This window comes from Cyprinus carpio, chromosome B2 (genome assembly GCF_018340385.1).
Source record: "Cyprinus carpio isolate SPL01 chromosome B2, ASM1834038v1, whole genome shotgun sequence".
In the NCBI taxonomy this organism is placed as follows: Eukaryota; Metazoa; Chordata; class Actinopteri; order Cypriniformes; family Cyprinidae; genus Cyprinus; species Cyprinus carpio.
Window position 1 is genome coordinate 2,502,300 of NC_056598.1, and position 22,233 is coordinate 2,524,532.

The window sequence follows — 22,233 nt, forward strand, 5'->3', positions numbered from 1 at the left end:
TTGTAAAGCCACCACGAAATCCAAATGGACCATTCTTATTTTCACAATTTCCATTCCATGCCAAGTTTAATTAAAAGCAGGGGGGGTTGAACAGATACAGTAAATCTGTGCTATATATAATGTATTATTAGTGTTCTACATTTAAGGTGTTCAGTATTTTTTAATGTTCGGCAAAGAATTATTGGGGTACAGTTTATTTTAAAGTCCACTTTAGACTTTCTATTAACTGTAAGCAATGTCATCTAACTCTCAATAGACTAGACTGCTAGGTTAGGGTTAGCTAGTCAAACTGAGTGTTACCATCCAAATATACGACAGCAGATAATAAGCAAACAGTCTACCAATACTCTAATGGCTGCTAGTTGACATGTAGTTGCAAAGTTACTTATAGGATGTCTAAAGTGGAACATTGTGTTGTGATTAATGCTTTATCACAGATCTAATCAGTGTAAAAAGGGATAGTTCACCCAAAAATGTAAATTCTGTCCTCATTTACTCAGTTGTTCCAAACCTGCATGAGTTTCTTTCTTTTTTTTTTTTTTAAACACAAAAGAAGATACTTTGAAAAGTTTTGGCATCCAAACAGTTAACAGCTATTGAGCTCTACTGTGTTTTTATATTCAGGATTTCAGGACACCCTCCCCTTCATGATAGAAAACATTGTTTGTGGCGCAGAGGGTCTCTCTACATTTATTTGCAGAACTTGCATAACTTTCATGGACTATTATTTAGTGAATAAAAAAATGGGAACGCTCTTCATTCGTTTAAAAAATGTGACTTGAACTCAGTCCCTCATGGACTCTGTCTCCTAATAACCACATTGTCCCAGTGACTCCTTTCCTCCCTCATTCTTGCAAAATCTTTGGCTTCGTTTCCAGTCATTCTGGCCCAAAAAATATTTTAAGAGCAAATAATGGGTGCCTTGACTTTTTATCTTGACTTCCTTTTGTTTGGTAAAATGTAGAAGAAACATTTTACCAAAATGTTTCTTGCATCATGAAATGGTTTAGAGTGAGGATTGAATTGGTGAGTGGAAAAGTTCAGCTGTTATGAAATACCTTCTATTTAGTGTATAATAAACACTATTTGAGTGTAAATGTAAAATTGAACATCCTTTATATTTTAAACTTGATTCAGTGTTAATTTTGTAGCTCTCGTCCTTATAGTCGCTGTTACAATACAGGAGTTTGTCGTTTAACACTTTTGCAATGTTTGTAAAGATAATACTGTACCTGATAAACCATTCTGACTTGATTCGGCATGCTAATGGTGATTTTGTGCATGTTAAATTAACTCTGTCCAGTTCTCCTTTAACCACACATTTCACACTAGTGCCTAAAGTTAGTCATTTGTTTTGTCTAAAGTTAGTGATTTAGTTATCAAGGACATAAGAATGTCAACGGAGAACAATGAATAGGCCTAACTGAAACGACGGACTGTAAAAAATAAATAAATAATAATAAATAAAAAGACCTGTACAATTTGCAAAATCTTTATAGGCTAATTATTTAAGATTATATATATATATAATTAGATATATATATATTATTATATATATATATATATATATATATATATATATATATATATATGTATATATATATATATATGTATGTATATAAATGTTCTGATAATGTTTTGCTATCTCTCCAATGAAAACTGTTTCTGAATGAACATTCCAAACGTCCATTCTTTTAACGTTAAAAAATTAGAACGTTATATGTGAACGTTCCATTTTATAATGTTGCAGACATTATGGGAACGCTCCTTTGGAGTGTTTTCTGAAACAAAATAACAGCATTTTAAAAGCGTTAGATGAACATCCAACCAATTATTTTTAAAATATAAAATATATTTTTGTGCCAACATTTTGAGAATAGCCTATTAGTAGCCTAAAGCCATATAACTCTGACTGAAAGTTCTATTAAAAAACGTTTGAGAGCCAGTGATAGTTCTGAGTCCGGTCATTGTTAGCTGTAATGTAATGCAGTAAGTCTAATTTAATAAAATGCATTTTTCATATGTTTTATTATGTATAGTAAGCTACTCTTTTGAATCGTTATGTTAATGCACTGTGTTTATGGTGTCGGTATCAGTGTGCAGGGTGTGACGGTGGGCTGTCTCCCGCTCCTCCCCGCTCTTGCGCCGCATTCTTCAGAAGCTCCGCCCGCCGCTGACCGCTCTTCAGTCCGTGTCAAAGTTCCGCGAGTAACGGCAGCAGCAGCCGGAGAATGGCGAAGATCTGCGGCGTTTTACTGTTCGGAGCGCTGATTCTGGCGGTGAGAAAAAACACTGAAAAGTTTCCAGTGTTCATATTGACTTATATATGTATATAATCTTAAATATTTTGTCTGCATCCTCAAAGTTTCATTTCTTTCATATGATTTCTTTCTTTCTTTATTTTTTCTAAACTCTCTGTGAACTCTGAACACTTCTTCATCGATGCGTGTAAAAAATAGGATAATTCTGTCTGCTTTGCTGCTGTTTTCTGTTCATCTCAGCTAGGATTGAGTGTGGAATGTGGGTGGGTTTCTCTCACTGATGTGTGATAGTCAGCCAGGGGTTTATGATGTTAATGAACTCTGGGAAGATATTAATGAAAGAACTGTATATACAGACTAGATGTCACTCAGACTAGATGTCAGTCTACTTTTACATATGGATAGATATTATTTGAATAAATTATTGCATTACCAGATGGCCAGAGGAAGAGAGCATAATCTTACTCAGGGTAGGAAATACAGAGGAAGTCAAAACAAAAGGTTGGCGGCCTTAAATGTAGGCTAATTCTTTTCATATGTTGGTGATTCTTCAACTTCAGGCATTTATCGGGGAATTATTTTGATTAAAACTAACACAAACTTTATACACACTATTATTCTTTTTATTCTTTATATTACCTGGTAGTACTCTGAAATCAACAGTCTTTATTTAGACCATCGCAAACAATGTAGCCACTAAAAAAGTTTTTCCAAAAATACAAAGACAACAGAATCATTCGAGAGCATGGTCGAGATGAAACGTGAAACTGGATTTATGGGGGAAAGTCATGGTAATAATTGTCTTGTGAGCACAATATTTTTATTTTGCATTGTGCAATCAAGCTGTAAATTTTCTCATATTTTATGAATGTTATATTACCTGTTTTACTGCTCTCCAGTTTAGTTTATCACATTATTTAGTTGGAATAGACACATGTGCTTTTGTGTTTTGTGTAGATACTGAACACTTCAGCGTCTGAAGAACAACAGAAGAAAATCAGACAGAAGAGAGAGTGGATTGTCCCAGCAAACAAACTAAGGGAAAATTTTGATTATACGCATAAGGAATCCATAGCCAAAGTAAGATCTTGGTTTTCTCTGGAGTGTTTCTTGGGGGAAAAATACTTTTTTTAAATATATATTTTTTTAATATATATACTGTTTTTATTATTAATAATATTTTACATGCAACAGAACCTTTTCAAACATTAGTGAGTGATATTTTGATGAACATTTGAACTGCAAATTAATAAATAGTGCAAATAAGGTGGTATTTTGTAAAATATCTCCAGATTGAAACTTTTTAAGCACTTTTTCCAATGTTCTGCAATGAATTATCATTTACTAGTATGAATAAACTCTAGTTATGTAACACTGCATGGTAAAAAAAAAAAAAAGAAAATAAATTGTTTAACAGATGCTACTTTTTAAACTGTTTTAAATGGATTTGTTTGCAGATCCGTTCAGATGGGGAGTCCGTGACGAGGATACGATATTCACTGACTGGACCTGGTGCCGACCAGCCTCCCGTTAAATTGTTCACTGTTAATAGTGAGACTGGCTTGGTCAGGATCAACGGAGTGTTAGACAGAGAGAAAACTCCCTTTTATCATGTGAGCAGCTCTTTCATCTTTTACACATGATTATAAACATTTATTGCATGGGTGTCTGTCCTAGCCTGACTAATCTATGGAAGGATATTGATGAGTCAGTAAGAACTCGAGATAGCATCTAGCAGCAACTTTTCACAGGAGAGCTGGATTTGGGGTTGTCATGAAGTGATGAATGTCATACATTCTGCCTGAATGACTCGATTACTAAATGAGGTGCAGCTCATACTAAAACCCCGTAACTTGTATTTTATTAGCCATAGCACATTCACAGATTGCACAAATAGAGGCAGTGCCATTGAGTCGGTGTGTGTGTATTTGTTTTCACAGACAGAAATCATGATTCATTAATAAAAATTTTGAATCGAGTTTAAAACCAGCTCAACGCACATTCAAAAATCTCAGTGGATTTAGAAACATGGCATGTGTTAAAGGAATAGTTCACCCAAAAATGAAAATTTGGGCCATCCTGGATGTAGATGAGTTTGTTTCTTCATCAGATTTGGAGAAATGTAGCATTGCATCACTTGGTCATCAGTGGGAGTGAATGGGTGCCGTCAGAATGAGAGTCCAAACAGCTGACAAAAACATCACAATAATCCACAAGTAATCCACAGCACTCCAGTCCATCAGTTAAAAATCCACCCACATATTTGTTTAGAGCTGTTTTAGAGTGTTTTTGCTTGAAAACGGTGCTTGATCCTAATTAAGATTGACCTTTTCACTGGAGGAAGTGTTATTATGGAATATGGACACACAGCTTTTCTCTTCACAAGACTTTAACTGATGGACTGGAGTGGTGTGGATTATTGTAATGTTTTTATCAGCTGTTTGGACTCTCATTCTGACGGCACCCATTCACTGCAGAAGATCCATTAGTCCGTTGTTTCCCAACTTTGTGCCATGGAAAATGATCAAAAACTTCCTTATCTCTATTATATTTAGTTATTATTTTAAATCAGTGCTATTGGTCATCGTTATGTCTGTTTGTGGGTTTTACAAATATTTTAACCAATTAAAAGCATTCAAAAGAGCTTGTGATTAAACCTCGTAACGCCATTGGATCCTCAAATGGTCCATCAAACCTCATAACTCCAACACAATGTTGGGTGTTGCTTTGTCAGAGCTATGTTATCTGGAAAGATTGTGGCCCTGGAGTAGGTGCAGAAGGTCCTTAGCCTGGAACAGGCAAGCAAAGGTACCTTGGAGTGAAGGTTTGCTCGCCAGATGTCTGCATGTCTTCTGTCTCTCTGAGTTTGGTCCATCCTCTTCATCTCTCTAGGATGGAAACTCAGGACGTGCTGCCTCTGTTGTTGTCTCGCTGGACGAAGACTCAAAACACATAATATCTCTCTCCTCGCAGGCTGGGCGCTCAGAACATGGTTGTATCTGTTGCTGCCTTAAAGCTGGAGACTCAGGATTTGCTGTTGTCTCACAAAACCTTTCGGGACTCAGACTCAGAGCAGTGTAGCTGTTATTGAATACATTTTTGATTTTTTGTTGTATATCAAGTCCTTTCGGGGATCATACTCAGAGGTTTTTAGTTGTTTTGGATGGATCTCTGTGATCGCTCTCTTTGTTTCACCCACTGCTGCTGTGTCCAGAGGTCATAAGGAATTTTTATGCCAGTCACAGGCCAAAACATGAGGAATCAGTCTGTTAGTGGGTGAAGGGCAGAAACTGCATTTTGACCAATGAGAAGTCCTGTCCTTCCCGGGCTTTATACCAAAGGTCTTTTTCTTACCCTCTAAGAGGTGTCTGGCTGTTGTCCTGGCATCTTTATCTGATGGCGTCGGACAGTTTGCTTATGTAAGTCCACCAAGATCCAATAAAAATGTAGCAAACCTTTGTCCACTATTGTGGTCAGAGAGGGGCCCTGCCATAAACTGGGCCCTGGAATGTGCTGTCCACTAAAACTGTCTATAAAGGTGAATGATTTGTGCATTTGAAGAGCAGAGAAGAGTCTTAGCATTTGCCCTCTAACATACCATACCAACTCTGATGAAGCAATGTTTAATTATTGAAGAAAAAAACTGAGTGGGATTTTTTTACATGTCAAAACACTGGGTGGGGAACACTGCATTCGTCAGCAAGTGATGGAATTCTAAATTGTTTTTGCCAGAACGTTTCGTAAGCCATGAGGTAAAAGTCGGTTGATTTGCATATCACCTGCATACATCAGGCTTGCATGAACATGACCATCACTAGACAGCAAATGACTTATCATACTTTAAAAATAGTGTCGCAAGCTTATATGAATGGATAGAGAGAGTTTGTGCTTGTTGATCAGAGTGCAATGCTTAGATCGAGCAGAGAAACAGCATCTCCTGAGTCATACAGAGGAGTTCTGACATGGTTAACTGAAAAGACAGGGTTTCATGATATTTCTAGCACAGCCTGGCTTATCCTCTCTATCAGGAATACTTATTTCCCATTTGTGTTTAGTTGAGTGGGTGTTTGGTGTATTGCATTGTATTGCTTTGTCCTTGCAGACAGTTTTAGAAAACAACACAAGGAGAAAATGAAGGGTTATGAGAAAAGGATAAGGGAGGAGAAATATAAATGTCTGTCATTAAATACAGATTAAATAATAAAAATAATATATATAAATCTATGTTGTGACTTTAAGGATTTATACTGAAAGTAGTAAATGGCTGTTATGACTTTTATGTAATTTGTGAAATGTTTGGTGATTTTCCTGTATTCCAGCTCCGAGGGGTGGCCAGCTATCTGAATGACAGTCGTGCTGAGAAAGATATTGATTTGAGAATCGTGGTCGAGGATGAGAACGATTGTCCTCCTGTGTTTAACCTGACAATCGGAGCCGTTTTTGAGCTGAGCGAAAGAGGTATGGCCATCATTCATCATACTTCTGAGACAATCATGAAATTAGCCTACCCAGGCTCATTGCAAACATGTTCCTCCACCTATATTTCTGCAAAACTTTGGTGTAGTGGGATATTTCCAACACAATAAAGCATTAACCTTTAACGACACTCCCCGAGCATTTGAATTCTGAACTGCCGCAGTACTGTACTGTACCTAAAAACACAGCAATATGCATTATCAACTTAATAAAAATGTGCCTCGGTCACATATTGAACGTGCGTTTTAAGGCCACTCACTGGACATTTCTCTTTAAAACTGCTGCGAAACATGTAGTAAGGTGTTGCAGAAACATCACCACAGGCATGTGTTTCCAATGAGCCTGGGTTGAAATAAAACTATTCTTTGTGAATATTACAAACCAGTTCAGTGCATGTCAGTGAATTGGCTGGTGCTGCAAGCAGCAGAGCTCAAGTGGACATGATGGACAGTGATAAGCATTTATTAGGCTGATGATACACGGGGTAACTTTTTGAGCAATTTTGCTTGGGCACTTTCCCGTTGAGAATGGGTTACACATTTCTTTCTGGATAATTTAGATTGGTCGTGGGTCCTGTGTCTCACCTGGTTGCCCGTTTACAGAAACACTGCTCAAAAAATTGCCTCATCTATCATTAGCCTTTTGGTTGAAAAAATGTCTTTACCTGACTTTATCAAGTACTTAATTACTGTGCTTAAAAAACACTGTCTAAAAAGGCGAATGTTTAAATTGTGTGTTTAAAGAGCAGAGAAGAGTCTTAGCATTTGCTGTCTAGTTGTAGCCAATACACTTTTGTACGTTTTAAATATCCTGTGCATAGCAGTTCTCTTTTATATGAAGAGATTTTGGCCAAATCTATTGAACAAAAAGAGAAACTGAGCCCCCATAGCTACAATAAACTTCATAACCTGCGAAACTGATGAATACATAATGAGATTAATTAACTGCCTCAGATGCGGTCGTTCTAATGATGGACAAAACACAGATCTGTCACTCACTCATCAAAAACTTTGAGTATGATTTTCAGAAATTAAGTGCAAGTGTCTGAATACCAACCAAAATACCAACTCTGATGACACGAAGTTTAATTAAAAAAAAAAAAAAAAAAAAACTTTCCCTTTTCTATCTTTTTGTTTTAGTTAATTAAGTTAATTTTTTTAATGCTTATTGGTGTGCTGTGGGATTTTTTACATATCAAAACTGTCACGGCAGAGAAAAAGGTTTGGAAACACTGGCCTATAACACGCTCTCACATTTTTTTAACATTTTTTTAATGTATTATTTTTCACAAAAGTCTAACACAATACATATCCCCTTTTTAAAAAAAAAAAATAACACGAAGATCCTTAATTTTAGGAAAAAAAAAAGTTATATATATATACTATATATATATATATATATTACATATATATATATATATATAAATCAAAATGCAATGACGTTACATGTCATTGCGCTGCCATGCCTCTTTCAGGGGAATCTAAAAATGCCTTGCAAGTTGTTTGTGGTTTTTTTTTCACAAATCGAGCCAGAAACAACAGGTAAGAGCAGTAACAAGGTGGAGAGGGGTTGGTGACATGGCACAGACTGAGCAACTGTGGATGTACTGGTTGACATCACAGGACATACTGGGCCACCAGTACCGAGTTTGGAGGAGCGAGAGGGTCCGTTGGCTGCCTGGATGTCCAGAGTACGGTACATTGTGCACTGAGCCCAGAGGGGACTGCCGTTGGGAACTGGGGATAAATGTCCTCCCTTCTGGGCCTCCCAGCGGAGCGGGTTCTGCCTGAGTTGCAGCTCTGATGTTTTCATCTATGTTCTAGAGGATGGGACTAAAAATCTACTTCCACCACAAATGGTACATGGGGTTCGGGGTGACGAAGGATGGGAGCCATGTGAAATGCCTTCTTGAGCTTCTCAAAGGTTTTTGTGGGTGCTGGAGTTCCAGGACAGGGACTTGGGCTTTGGGAAGGAGCATGGTGGTCAACGGGGCTGTATGCAGACTGAAATCCTTGATGAAGCGTCGATAGAAATTGGCAAATCCTAAGAACCTCTAAAGCCCCTTTACCAACTGTGGAATGGGCCACTCAGTGATGGTGGTCACCTTCCCTTTGTCCATCTGAATTCCCTCCTGGTCGATGATGTAGCCAAGGAACTGCACCGGGGGGCGGTGGAACTCGCACTTCTCCAGCTTGAGGTACAGATGGTGACAGAGCTTCTGAAGGACCTGCTTAACGTGGTGCCGATGGTCGGCCAGGTTCCGGGAGTAGATGAGGATATCATCGATGTAAACGATCATGAACTTGTGGAGGAACTCCCGGAACACCTCGTTCATAAATCCCTGGAAGCTGGATGGGGCGTTGGCAAGGCCATATGCCATAACGAGGTACTCATAGTGGCCGGACTGGGTAATGAAGGCTGTCTTCCATTCTACGCCTGCCCGGATGCCAGCATGGAGAAGATACAAGCCCCACGGAGTTCCTCAAGTGTGGTGGGGACCGGGAGAAGTGGATAAGGGAGTTTGACCGTATGGGAGTTCAGAGCTCTGTAATCAATACAGGGCCCACGAAGAAGCTCGAGGCCACTGGTGAGCTGGATGGCCGGATGAATCCCTGGTTAAGAGCCTCCTTGATGTATTCCTACATAGCCTTGCGCTCCGGGATGGACAGTGGGTAAACTCTACCCTTGGGGAGTTTATCTCCAGGCAGCAGATCGATAGCACAGTCCCATGGCCGATGAGGTGGTAAATGGGTGGCTGCCTGCTTACTGAAGACATCCTGGAATCCCATGTAATCAGATGGGATGGAAGGCGTTACATTTGGCTCAGGACTTTCAATGCACGTGTAAGCGATCTGGAAGACTGGCGGCTGGTGGAGTGGACGTGGAAGTGCAGTGAGACAGTGTTGATGATAGTTCGCTCAAGCGTATCACCTCACAGGAATCCCATCTCATCTCTGGATAATGTAGGATGAGCCAGGGGCATCCCAGGATGACATCCACTGTGGGTCCCTCCTGTAGTACAAGGTGATCTTGTTTTCATGTTAGTTAAAGTTATTGATTTTGAGTTTAAGGGGATTGCCTTTTTTATGATGACATCTTGTTGGCTTTCCTTGGATGGTTTTGACTCAGAGCTCCTGGGCATGATGGCGGTGTTGGCTGCTACTATGCTTCGCTCTTTCAGTTGAGCTAGATCACAGCACATCTCAGTTTTCACAAAAGATGCGTTCTGTGTCCTTGTGTCCTTCCGTTCGTTCTTTCAAGGTAGCCTGGCAAGACAAGTCCCCACAAGAAAGTGAGTCTGTTCTTTACGTTGTTAGAATTGAGAAACAGCCCTAATCTTTTAAAGTGAAAATAGGTGTGTGAGAGAGAAATACTACTACATATCACCAAAGTTTCCTGTAACTGATTGTGTAAGCCTTGCACAATGCTGATTATGAATTTTGGACCATTCCTAAACTCTTAATTATGATGAGTGAATTAGTAAGTATTAGCATTCAGATGAATGTAGTTGGGGTAGTTCACTATAAGCCAATACTACTATTTTTTTTATATATTCATGCCAGAAACCATGTTCACTATAAGCCAATACTACTATTTTTTTTATATATTCATGCCAGAAACCATCTAAGAAACTAGAAAGTTTCATAATTAATGTTTCTGTTTGTTTCTTTATAAAGTTAAACTATAACAATTTGAAGTTAAATGAAATTTTAAATGATAAAACCATACCATAACATGATAACACCATAACATAAAACAATCAATAAATGACTAACGGCATCAAATACATATTAACCTCTGAAAAAGTTTAGTTGTTGTATTGTACGTTGAACTTTTTTAACATATTGAAATGTGAGTAAATGTGAGTTAAGGTTAGTTTTGATTTAGTTTAAAGGATGTGGTATTATTTGAAGAATTTGGAGCAATCTAAGAATAAACAAAAGTTCAATTTGGATCTCTTGGTTGATTTTTGTGTTTTTTTTATGTTTTTTATGTTTTTGTAAACTGATGGTTATTTTTGGTTTTTTTATGTGAATGTTTTGGTTTATATGTGAAGGTGCCAAGTTATGAAATGTTTTATATAAAACAATAATTTAGAAAATTAATATTTTAAAATCATTTTGTGATTTTGTGATGGTTGTTTTGTTGTTTTATGTTTAAATAGTTTTTAGTGAGGATGGAATAGGTGTTATATGCTGTTTCTGTCTGGTTCAAAATTACTACATTAACATTTTGCTCATTCATTCAGCAGACGCTTTTATCTTAAGTTTGTTGAAATTGGGGGCAATGGAAGTAATCAAAATAAACAAAAGGTGCACACAAAACAAGTCTCAGTTATAACGCAGTTTAGCAGGGCTTTTAAATAATATAAAAATAAATTGAAAACAGGAGAATAGAAAAACTATAGAGAAATTTACAGAACAAAGCCAAATTGGCCTAAATGAAGATAAAACAGATACAATACAAAAAGATAATAAATGAAGATAAAACAGATACAATACAAAAAGATTAGAAGAAGACAGAAATGGTTTAACATTTGCTATTGATTTCAGATAAGAAAAAAACCAACAAACAAAAAACAAAGATTTGAATTTAAAGATTGGTGTGAAATTGGCCAAGCCAATCGGTACACCTGTATGCCATTCGCGTAACAATGAAAAGATGTTTCATGCATATGAATTATAGAACCTAAAGGCTGCACATAATGAAAACAAGATTGGGCCTAGAATGGACCCTTGCAGAACCCCATAGACCGTTTTAGAGTAATGTTGACCAAAATTAAGAAAGCCCCATTAAAAAGGAAGGACTTGACCATTTGAATGCCATGCCATGAATTCTCACAGTCTTTTCTAGACAAGAATATAATGAACAATGGTGTCAAACATTGCGATGAGGTCTAATAAAACTAAAATCACAGAGCACCAAAATTAAAATATCATTTAAAACTTTTAACAACACCGTTTCTGTGCCATGAATGCTTTACAGCTTGACTGAAAATCTTCCAAAATTGGTCTGCAAAAAGTCTGCAATTGGCTTAAAGTGACCTTTCAAGAATTTTGGATAAAAATGGTAATTTAGAAGTAGGACGGTAATTAGACAAAACACTTGGATCCAATTTTTACTGGATCAGCTGGACAATAGCATGCTTAAAATGTATTGGAACTACTGCTGTTTATATTAATTAAAATCAGTATACTGGGACCAACAATATCAAAAGTCTGCTTAACTAATCTTGATGGGATAACATTGTAACCAAAATTTGTAGGTTTCAGCTGGCCAACTACCTTAGCTATAGGCTGAAGAGAAATTGGTGTGAATTGATCAAACACAGCAGAAGAAGCCGAAGGGTCGTATGAACAGGAACAATATGCAACCTGATATCATCAGTTTTCTGTAGGCAGATCAGGACATGTAACAGAGTTGAATTAATATTGAACAAAACATTTGAATTACCACTGCACTTTAAGAATAAATCAGCTAAATAGTTTCTCTTAGCTGTCTTAAAGACTCATGCAATATGTCACATGGAACCTGTAATTTGTCCTTCTTTCTACCTACGCTCTGATTGAGTCCAAGGTATACCCATGATCATGAGCAGATCTACATATGTGCTGTATGAGGTTAAAAGAGTCAATCATGTCCAAAAAAAATCTTAAGTTCGGATTTAGATGGACAATAAACAAACACTTTAAAATCTCCCACAATTAAAAGTTTATCACATTTTAGACAAATTTCTTCAAAGTCTTACATAAGCAAAATCCGTATTCCTTATGCAAGGAATGTGATATGTTAATAATGCATAATTAATTTTAAAGTGATGATTCTGGTAACCACTATGACTCAAGTATTACCAAATACTTCATAAGAAATTGCTAATTACTTGGAACAATATTACAAAGACAATACATGACCCCTCCCTAGTAGTGACCGAAGTTCCCGTAAGCTTTTTACGTAAGATTCTGTATAGTAATTTCTTTCGAATTTGGGATGAATGATGATTGGAAATGTTTAGTAATAATACTAATGTAAAGCTTACCCAAATCATAAGTCTGATATTACTGGATTAAGTACGTGGTGAAATGTTAAAGTAGTGGTCAAAATGTTAAAGTTTATTTTAACCTGTTATAGTCATTAGTTATTTAAACTGCATAGTTATTGTAGTTAATTACTGCTTTCAACCGTGAACTATTACTAACTACTAAATAACTAATAATTACTAGTTTCTTGTTAGTTAATAGTAGCAACTAGAATGTTTTTATTGTCTTCCTGATTTGTTCATATGTAGTTATTCAGTAATGATGGAACAGTATTCGATAGTTTTACCCAAAATGTTTTTCAGTTCATCTATATTTCAGATAGTTTTGATTGCACAGCTCTCTCCAGGTCATGCAAAGCATTTCAAGCGTGTTAAAATCTAGATGCTGACTTGGTAATCTTTTGGTAAAGTGATTATTTAGTTGATTTACTTGTGTGCATTGGGTCTGCTCTCTTGGCATTTGCCAGTAAAATGTCTTAATGCATGTTTGAATTCTATTTAATCGGTGGCGGACCTGTCAAACCTGCACTTCCACTCTCATTTACTTTAGTCAATCTCTTGTTTATAGTTAACTTTTAGATCATTTGTTTACAGTGCTTAACTTACTTTCTCCAGCTTGGACTGTAAATGATTACTTAATGACTGAAAAAAAAACATTGCAAAGTGCAAGTTTGGTTCTTAGTTATTTTTATATTAGCATGTGAGATGCAGATGAGGCCACATTTCTACAGTACATGAGTAATTATTGTATAGGACTAATTAAAGGGGTAACAAACATTTAGTTTTGTTGAATAACAAATTTTATTTAAGCAAAATAAAACTGGTTTCAGTTTTGAGCAAATTAATTCAGTGACTCACACAGAACTAACACATACATTGCATGCACCTACTAGTGTAAATAGAGTATTTCATCTGAATAAACAAGTTAATTATGAGCGACTTATTTTGGTGAATGGATTCAAAAGCCTAAATCAAAATCCCACCCATCGTTACTGTAGTCAAACCTATGTACATGTTCTTACACACAAATGTTCTGTGCTGCAGGATTTAATTTATTTATTTACTCACTTTCACATACACATGTACTCACAAACACATTAATTACACACTGTACATATATCTCTCTAAAACTATTCACAGTGATTTGATAATATTCAAGCCGGGTAATTTGTGAGATCAGGGCAGATGATGAAATTCATCTTGGTGCTCCAGCTGTCATGATCATGACACAATCTTTGCTTTATGTCTTTTTTACAGTTTTGACAGTTGCAACTCTTTCATCTATGTTTTTGGCTTTGTGCAAACGGGTTCTACCAGGTGATCTTTTATGCTGATGAAATCTTGCCATGCTTTTGGTACGCAGTCATAACCATGAAGTCTTTTGTTCTTAAAACACTTAACAGTTGGACTGTAAAGGTTACAGATGCTTCTGCTAAACATGTTTTTATGATTTGTCCTTTTTGGACGTCTGACAAGTCACTCATTTCACCCACAACTTGTAGTGAACAACTTATACTACACTGACATACAAACTAGAGAGTATAGACGGCAAAATAATAAACCTAATCTAATTAATTACATGATGTGCCAATTAATGAATCTAATTCATCTCAATTTTGGCTGAGAAATTCCTCCCCAAAAGATAATTTAAAGTCATTATTGTGTTAGAAAAGCAAATAAATTCATTTACTTGATGTGGCTTTTGATTTATAATTTTTTGATTAATTTTTGCATAAATAATGATAATATTTTAAATTGATAGTGATTTTTGTATTAAATGGGGAGTAGCAAGTTACTGTCTTAATGAGTGAGTCATGCATTCACTCATTCAACCCATTTGTTCATTTGATTCATTCAGAAACAAAGTAAGGGATTAGGCTTGTTCGAGATGCCCAATGTGTTTATGAATGAATCACTGAATCATTGGCTCATTCGATTCATCATCAACCACAGACTCATTCAGTAACGAAACACGGCTGAGTGTTGCTTATAGATGCACAACAGCTCTGCTGTGGCTATTTTTGTTTGCAAAATTGAGCAAAACCAGACAATAATGTGTTTAAAAGGTAAAACAATATTAAAAACTTGTTTATTGTACTTTTATATAAAATCATTATCACATTTGCATTTGTGGAGAATTGAGAGAAACCAGACAAAAAAAGCAGTCATTTTGCAGCACTCATGTAATATTGCAAAACAACATCAAAATTTTGCAGAAACCTCATACATGGGACCTTTTTTGGTGCGAGGACCCAGTTGGAATTGCTCAGTTTCTTCTTCTTCAAAATGAAAAAAAAACTCGAAAAGTCATGTAACTTTGCACGTATACCAGAAGTGGCGAAAATTTTCATCTGACATGGGTTTTAGAAGTGGGTGTGGTAAAATGGCTCAATAGCGCCACCTATAAAATTTCAACGAAGTGCCTGTGTTTTACATACATGTACGAAATTCGGTAGACACATGTAATACACCAATACCTACAAAAAACTCTGCAGGTACGAAGTCCGAAACCCAACAGGAAGTCTGTTATTTTGATTTGTCTGCAAGTTTTGTGTCGTTTTTGTCATTTCAGGCGTTGTATTTAAATGAACTCCTCCTATAGATTTAAACAGATCAACACCAGATTTGATCAGTGTAATCTAAAGCCCGTGGGATGTTAAATTGCAAAGATCTTGAGTTTTCATCAAAGGGTGTATCCGTGGCAGCCTGACAAACTTTGATGTTTGCCATGAAATAGGAAGTTGTTATAACTCAGGCAAGCAATATCCGATCAGCCCCAAACTTCACATGTTTGATAAGAGTCCAGTTCAGAACACATTCCCATGCCCATATTTAGTTATAGTTATAGCGCCACCTGCTGGCAACAGGAAATGACTTTTTACACTAACTTAAACATGCAATCTGCATTAGACTTCACACGTTTGGTTAGAGCAGTGTTAATTTCGTTAACAAAGACGACGACGAAAAATATTCGTTAACAAACATTTTTTCTGTGACTAAGATGAGACGTTGACGAGCTAAAAATAATATCTGATGAAGAAATTATGAATTAGACTATTTTATTTTCGTCTTCGTTAACTAGACTAAATCAAAACCGGACTATAATGGTATTTGAGGACTACCGGACATTCAAAATGCCATCCTATATAGGCTTTTGTCTTTCAAAATGTGCGTTTGGCTCATATGGATTGCGATCGGATTTTCCTCCGTTTGAATATCTAGTCATATAGCAGCCGCAGTGGATGGATAAGCTAATAAAACCTGAACTAATCGATCTGAAACAATGGCCTCAGCACCCGAAGGGGTATGGATAAGGCAACCAGACGTCCCGTTTTTCCCGGGAGTCACAATTCGTTGTTGATTAACTTAAAGTTAGTGAATGGTGGGATAGGTGGAATCGTGCTGATAGAAGATCAGTTCTCAGCGCTCAAATACACACACAGCAGTCCAAATGTTTATCGTGTAGAGTATCTCACGTAAATACAGTAGGTTATGGATTAAGTGAACGTGAACAGGTGGGTGAAAACTGAACGTGTGTCAGTATTTCATGCATGCCTTCCATCTTAAAAGGACAGCATTCCAAATTAAATACCTATCTGTCATTAATGTTAACCAACAAACCTATCTGTCATTAATGTTAACCAACAAAAGATGTTAAATAAAACCTACAGTATCTGAAAAATTAGTTTAATTTGTATCTCAATTGTATTTATCTTATTGTGCTTCTTTTTCTTTTAAATATATAATAATAATATTTTTATAAGTTGCTCCTTTTTCACTACTGTTAAAGGGATAGTTCACCCAAAAAATGAAAATTGTCATAATTTATTCAGGTTTTTCCAAATTCAGTCCTTGATTCAAATTTCTCATAAGCTTAATTTATTTGGTCTAAAGAGAAGAAATTCATGATTATTTTAGTTTTAAAGACTACATATCAAAAATAGCTACCAAACATGAAAATTTTGGTAACTACAGTTTGGCTAAAACTATTGACTAAGAGTAATGACTAAAAGTTGACAAAAATGCAATGACTTTTCATCGACTAAAACTATGAAAGACTCAAATGACTAAAATGTGACTAAGACTATCAAGCATTTTCGACTCAAGATAAAGACTAAGACTAAATCAAAAATGCCTGTCAAAATTAACACTGGGTTAGAGTCCTGGCCTGAAAGCATCTAAAGGCATATATAGGGTTATATTTATAGTTATAATTGTATTGGCAACTGTTTGTGTAATGTTTTTGTCTTTTTTTAAACTTTTTATGTAATGTCTTGTACAATTTGTAAAAGTTATTGAATGTTGTCATCTACATGCCAATATTCAGTTATACTCATAGCGCCACCAGCTGGCAGCAGGAAGTTTGGCTCATATAAATGACTTTGACATTTTCCTCCTAAATTTACTACTTTAAAGGCATATTTCTGACCGTTCACTGTTTTCCTAAAGCCACCGGGTGGCCTTTCAATGCTGCTTGCAGCTTTTTCCTTTCTTTTAATTAAATTTAAATTAACATGTTAAATCGACAGACCTATTATTTATATATTTTAAATATTTAAATAGTTGATGTCACTAGTCTGTCTGTCTGCCACTTCACTGTGCTGTTTCATATCACTGTCCCTCTTCTTCTCCCCAAACACTCAAAAAAGTCTAGAGCCGAGGCTGATAACAGCACGACTCTGAGAGCTGAGTGCTGGAGACATTCTCATGACTGATAACAAATGCAAAAAACACTCAGCTGTAAAAGTAACAAAATCCAGTGCAATACTGTTATTGAACGTTCATGACCCAAGGTATGAGACTCTCAGGCTTTTTGTGTTCTTTAAAAATTCAAAATGTCATGTTTAAATTTGCTGTCTTTCATTGAGAATATTTAAGTGGGTTCATCTTTTGGTTTTAATTATGAATTCCAGATAAGACAAAGTCGCATTGAGTGCAAAAGCTGCGTAATTTTGCTCAGAACTGGATATTCTAGACACTGCCTTGATCTTACTGATGCATGGCCATTCTGTTTGTTGAGTTGTCACTTTCTTTAGGTACACAAATCAATTGCTAGGAGACATTGTTGCACTCATTTCAAAAGTTGAATGTGTTCAGCCTCAGCTTTGAAAAAATGAAGATATCATCGAGGCACACACATAGTGTACATAACTGTAAAGCATGTCAAGAATGGCTTAAACCAGGACTTGAAAAACTGCCAGGCTGTTAGTGAGGCCGAAGACTTTGACCCCATAGTCATACTCAAAGGTCAGCGGGGGATGTTTAAGGTAGTTTATTTTACCCATGATAGCCAATGCATATTTTTACTCTATTTTCATTTTCAAATGTTAGCTGTTGTTTTTTGAGGTAGTTTATTTTAAACATGGTTTCAGCTACAGAAGTGGTACTTTTCTTAATAATTTTCATGAATTCTGTTAGTGTAGGAATTGTTATTTTAAGTATGTTGGTGTGGAATTAGCAACACCACATAAATAAAATAAAATTAAAGATCAAATTCGTGTAAGCATGGCCATGTGACATCTATTGGGAAAGAATTAGCAACACCACATAAATAAAATAAAATTAAAGATCAAATAATGTCAAATCATATATAAATATGGTACATTTCATTGTTATCTAATTTGGTGTTCTCAGTCAAAAATAATCAGTCTTTTAAAAACTGCTTGTAAATCTCTCATTATGCTATAATATTATCAAATCTTGGATGTGATCAGATTTATCGACTAAGTTCAGCACAGGGTTATGTGTTGCTTTTTTGTTCTAAGTTAAGAACAGGGTCACATGGTTGTTTTTTGCTTTTTTATGTTTTTTATATGGCTCATCTTTTATGTGATTTTATCCACAGGGTTATGTGTTGCTTTTTTAACTGATTAATATATTCTTCTTTGGTATGAGTTTATTTTTAGCTTGCTTTGACAAGCCTTTGAGTTTTTTTTTATCATGACTCGTACCCGAACGCTCCACATCACAAGTGCAATGCTGTTCCAAGTGAACAAGAAGAGCGAGTTTAATACAGACAAGAAAAGCGCATACTGTTTATGTGATGCAAATCTCAAAATGTAGTTTACAAATCAAGTGTTTAAGAGGTCATATAGTACTGTGAGTGGATAATCTGCCCTGTAATCATAATTTTTGTGAATAGGAATAAATGTTTTGTCAGCCTGTGTTTTTGAAGTTTTGCAAAAATGTATGTAGAGGCAGGTTTTTCCAATAAGCTTGGTTTGTCCATCAAAGGTTCACATGTAATGTACCTTATTTACTCAATAAGCAGTGAATCAGGAGTTTATGAAAGTGTTACCAGGAAAACAAAGAAAATACATTTCCCAATATATAGGCAAAATCAGCTCTACAGGTTGTTTGAACACTATTGAATACAGTTAAACGTTTCACGATTTTTTTTTTTTTGTATTAAGTCTACCGCATTTCATTTTTCAGCCAAGTTTGTAATGAAGGTCACCGCAACAGACGCAGATCAAAACGGAACTCTGCATACAAAAATCGCCTACAGCATTGTGAAACAGCAGCCCGAGAACATGTTCTACATTGATCGAGACTCTGGTGATATATACGTCATGCACAACACGCTCGACAGAGAGGTATGCAGTCACTCATATTTCATTTATTACCGCATTTGCAAACAGTAATTGATTTAGCTTGAATCACTCAATAGACAGAATAATTAAAAAAAAAAAATTTGTATTTTTTTTTTTTAATCAAATTCATTCTTGATTAAAGATTGAACATGTCCCATTTCCTGACATTTATTTCTTCTGCATTTATGGATCATTTTGCGACAGACTGCACTGCAAGCATTTATTTTTTACAGAAACGTAATTGATTTTGCATGGTTAAATTTACATTTTATAAGTATTTATAAGATCCCATTTCATTTTAAGGTGCAATTCTCACTATTAACTATGAGTTTTATCTCAACAAACCCCTAATCTTCTGCTTATAAATAGTTAATAAGGTAGTTGCTGAGTTTAGGTATGGCGTATGATTCATGCAGAATAATGCATTAATATGTGCTATACAAGTACAGCCAATATGCTATTATGCATGCTAGATAATAGTGAGAACTTGTCCCCAACACTCAAGTGTTACCAATCCGAATAATATTGCACGTTTACTTCCACATGTGACTGATGTCTGTGCTTTTCTCATCACAGAAAATAGAAACATACACTTTGATTATTAAAGGGACCGATCTGGGTGGCGATCCGAACGGAAATACAGGAACAGGAACTGCTATCATCAATATTCTTGACGTCAATGACAACATTCCTACTTTGGAGAAAAACATTGTAAGATTTTATTTTTGGAGTATAACCACACCTGCATGTATCAAATGATTTTACACATCTTTAGTTTATTTTGAGTTGTTGGGAAAATTTTAATCCACATACTTATTAATTACACATTTGATTGATAGGAAATGTTTTGTCATATCAGAAAATAGTCAGTTAGGTTAGCTGTTCATGAAAGTGCTTCTATGTGAAATCACTGTGGTTTTTAGTATGAGTGCCGTGTGGAGGAAAACACTAGAAATGTGGAAGTGATGAGGTTTCAAGCAGTCGACGCAGATCTGATCTACACTGAAAACTGGCTGGCCATCTTCACAATCGTGTCAGGAAACGAAGCTGGTTATTTCTCCATAATCACAGACAACAAGACCAACGAAGGCATCCTGATTCTTCATAAGGTAGACTGATCAGTCTGTCATTTTTCTGTTTCGCTTTTACACGCAGTGCTTTGATTTCTTCGCACACCAGCTGTGAAGATGAATATAGTTTTAACTGCACCATCCTTCAACAGTGTCTCTGCAAAACCTGCATTGCATTCTGACAGATTAAACAATCTGCACTGAGATGTGCCATGTGTTCATATCAGAAAACTATTTTCCCATTTACACATGCAATGTACACTGTAAAAAACTAATTGGCAACATTTATGGTTTTACGGAATATTCACAGTAAAATGCATAGTGTATATTTCATTAACTGATATAATGTTAAAATAACAACTTTGTTGTGAAGTACTAAAATCAGTTTTGTACCTTTGTACCTATAATATACTTACAATTAAAAAAAAAAAAATTTAATAATATACAGATATACATAAAAACAGTTGAAAGTGCATATAGCCCTTCACACAAATACTGAAGGACATCATGTATGACACTAAAAGAATGCTCAAGAAACGTAAGATTAAACATAAATCCCAAATGCACATAACTAGTAAAAATTATAACAAACTAGTAAAAAAAATACTTATTTTAATTGTTTTGTTGAAGTGTATTCTGGGAATGCTAATGTATGGTTTTCTAGCATTAGGCAAGGCAAGGCAATTTTAGACAGCACATTTCATACACAATGGAAATTGAGAGTGCTTTACATAAAAGAAAAGAAAATAATAATAAAAAAATAATAATCACAACAATTCAAAACGTTGAAAATGATTTAATAAATTGTTTTAAGAGGTTTAAAATGAGTTTAAAACAGTTAAGAATAGAAAAATGATTATACATAAAATATAGTGCAGTTAGTTTGGACATCGCACAGTGCTCATTCATATATATGCACAGCTAAACAGATGAGTTTTGTTTTGATTTTTTTTTTTGTTGTTGGTGTTTTATTAGATCTTCTGGGCCTGTATTCACAAAACATTTTATCTTACGACTAAGAGTTCTCCTAAATAGCAGTAAAAGTTTTTAGCTAAGAGTTTTTTCTTAAAACCTATTCACAAAGCTGCTGAGACAAACTTTTACTAAGGAATAGAGAGAAGTCTTAAGCTCAGAGAAAGGGGGCAGGGTTGGTCTCGTTGCTATGGATGATGTCAGCGTGCTTACTAACTATGCACACAGTGATTGGCTGATAGTCTCTGGCAGAGATTTATTCATAGAAATATTGTAGAGTGCAATATTATGTTGCCTAGGGTTACCAAACATGCCATTTTCCCAGGACATGTCCTGGCCAGGATTTCTGTATTGCATAAAACATCCTGGTTTTGTCTTTGATTTCCTGTTTTCATACTTAATGAAGGTAATGATCGTTTGAGCAATAACATGCAGACATTGTACGTAATCAACCAATCGTGGTGCGTGAGAAGGTGGGATCTACAGAGAACGGTCAAAGCGATGCGAATACCGATCGGTGTATGACATCAAAGTACGGTGAGAGTGATTCAAAAGCACAAGAAGCCGTACTTTGTCATACAACAATTGGTCTGTGCAGACAAAGCCAAAATGTGGATATTTTAGACAATATAGAAATCCTGGCCAGGACGTGTCCTGGGAAAATGGCACGTTTGGTCACCCTAATGTTGCCATATTCAAATAAAGGTTTTAAAATAAAAATGTTAATTGCCACATTCAAATAAAGATTTTAAAATGCAGGCTAAGTGTCACTAATTAAACAAGTAGGCTATATATTCAGCTAATTTTCAGCCTTTTACTGTGTA

At 35.8% G+C, this 22,233-nt stretch overlaps 1 protein-coding gene across 1 annotated transcript in view; it reads left to right on the forward strand.

Moving 5' to 3' along the window:
* The first annotated feature begins 2,061 nt into the window (after positions 1-2,061).
* dsg2l (desmoglein 2 like) overlaps positions 2,062-22,233 on the forward strand; it is a 37,446-nt gene continuing 17,274 nt past the window's right edge. Inside the window, exons 1-8 of the mRNA XM_042719327.1 lie at positions 2,062-2,112; positions 2,178-2,279; positions 3,219-3,341; positions 3,719-3,874; positions 6,581-6,719; positions 19,210-19,370; positions 19,944-20,078; positions 20,291-20,476. Coding sequence (XP_042575261.1) covers positions 2,062-2,112; positions 2,178-2,279; positions 3,219-3,341; positions 3,719-3,874; positions 6,581-6,719; positions 19,210-19,370; positions 19,944-20,078; positions 20,291-20,476 — 1,053 coding nt within the window. The remainder of the gene's footprint in view (positions 2,113-2,177; positions 2,280-3,218; positions 3,342-3,718; positions 3,875-6,580; positions 6,720-19,209; positions 19,371-19,943; positions 20,079-20,290; positions 20,477-22,233) is intronic.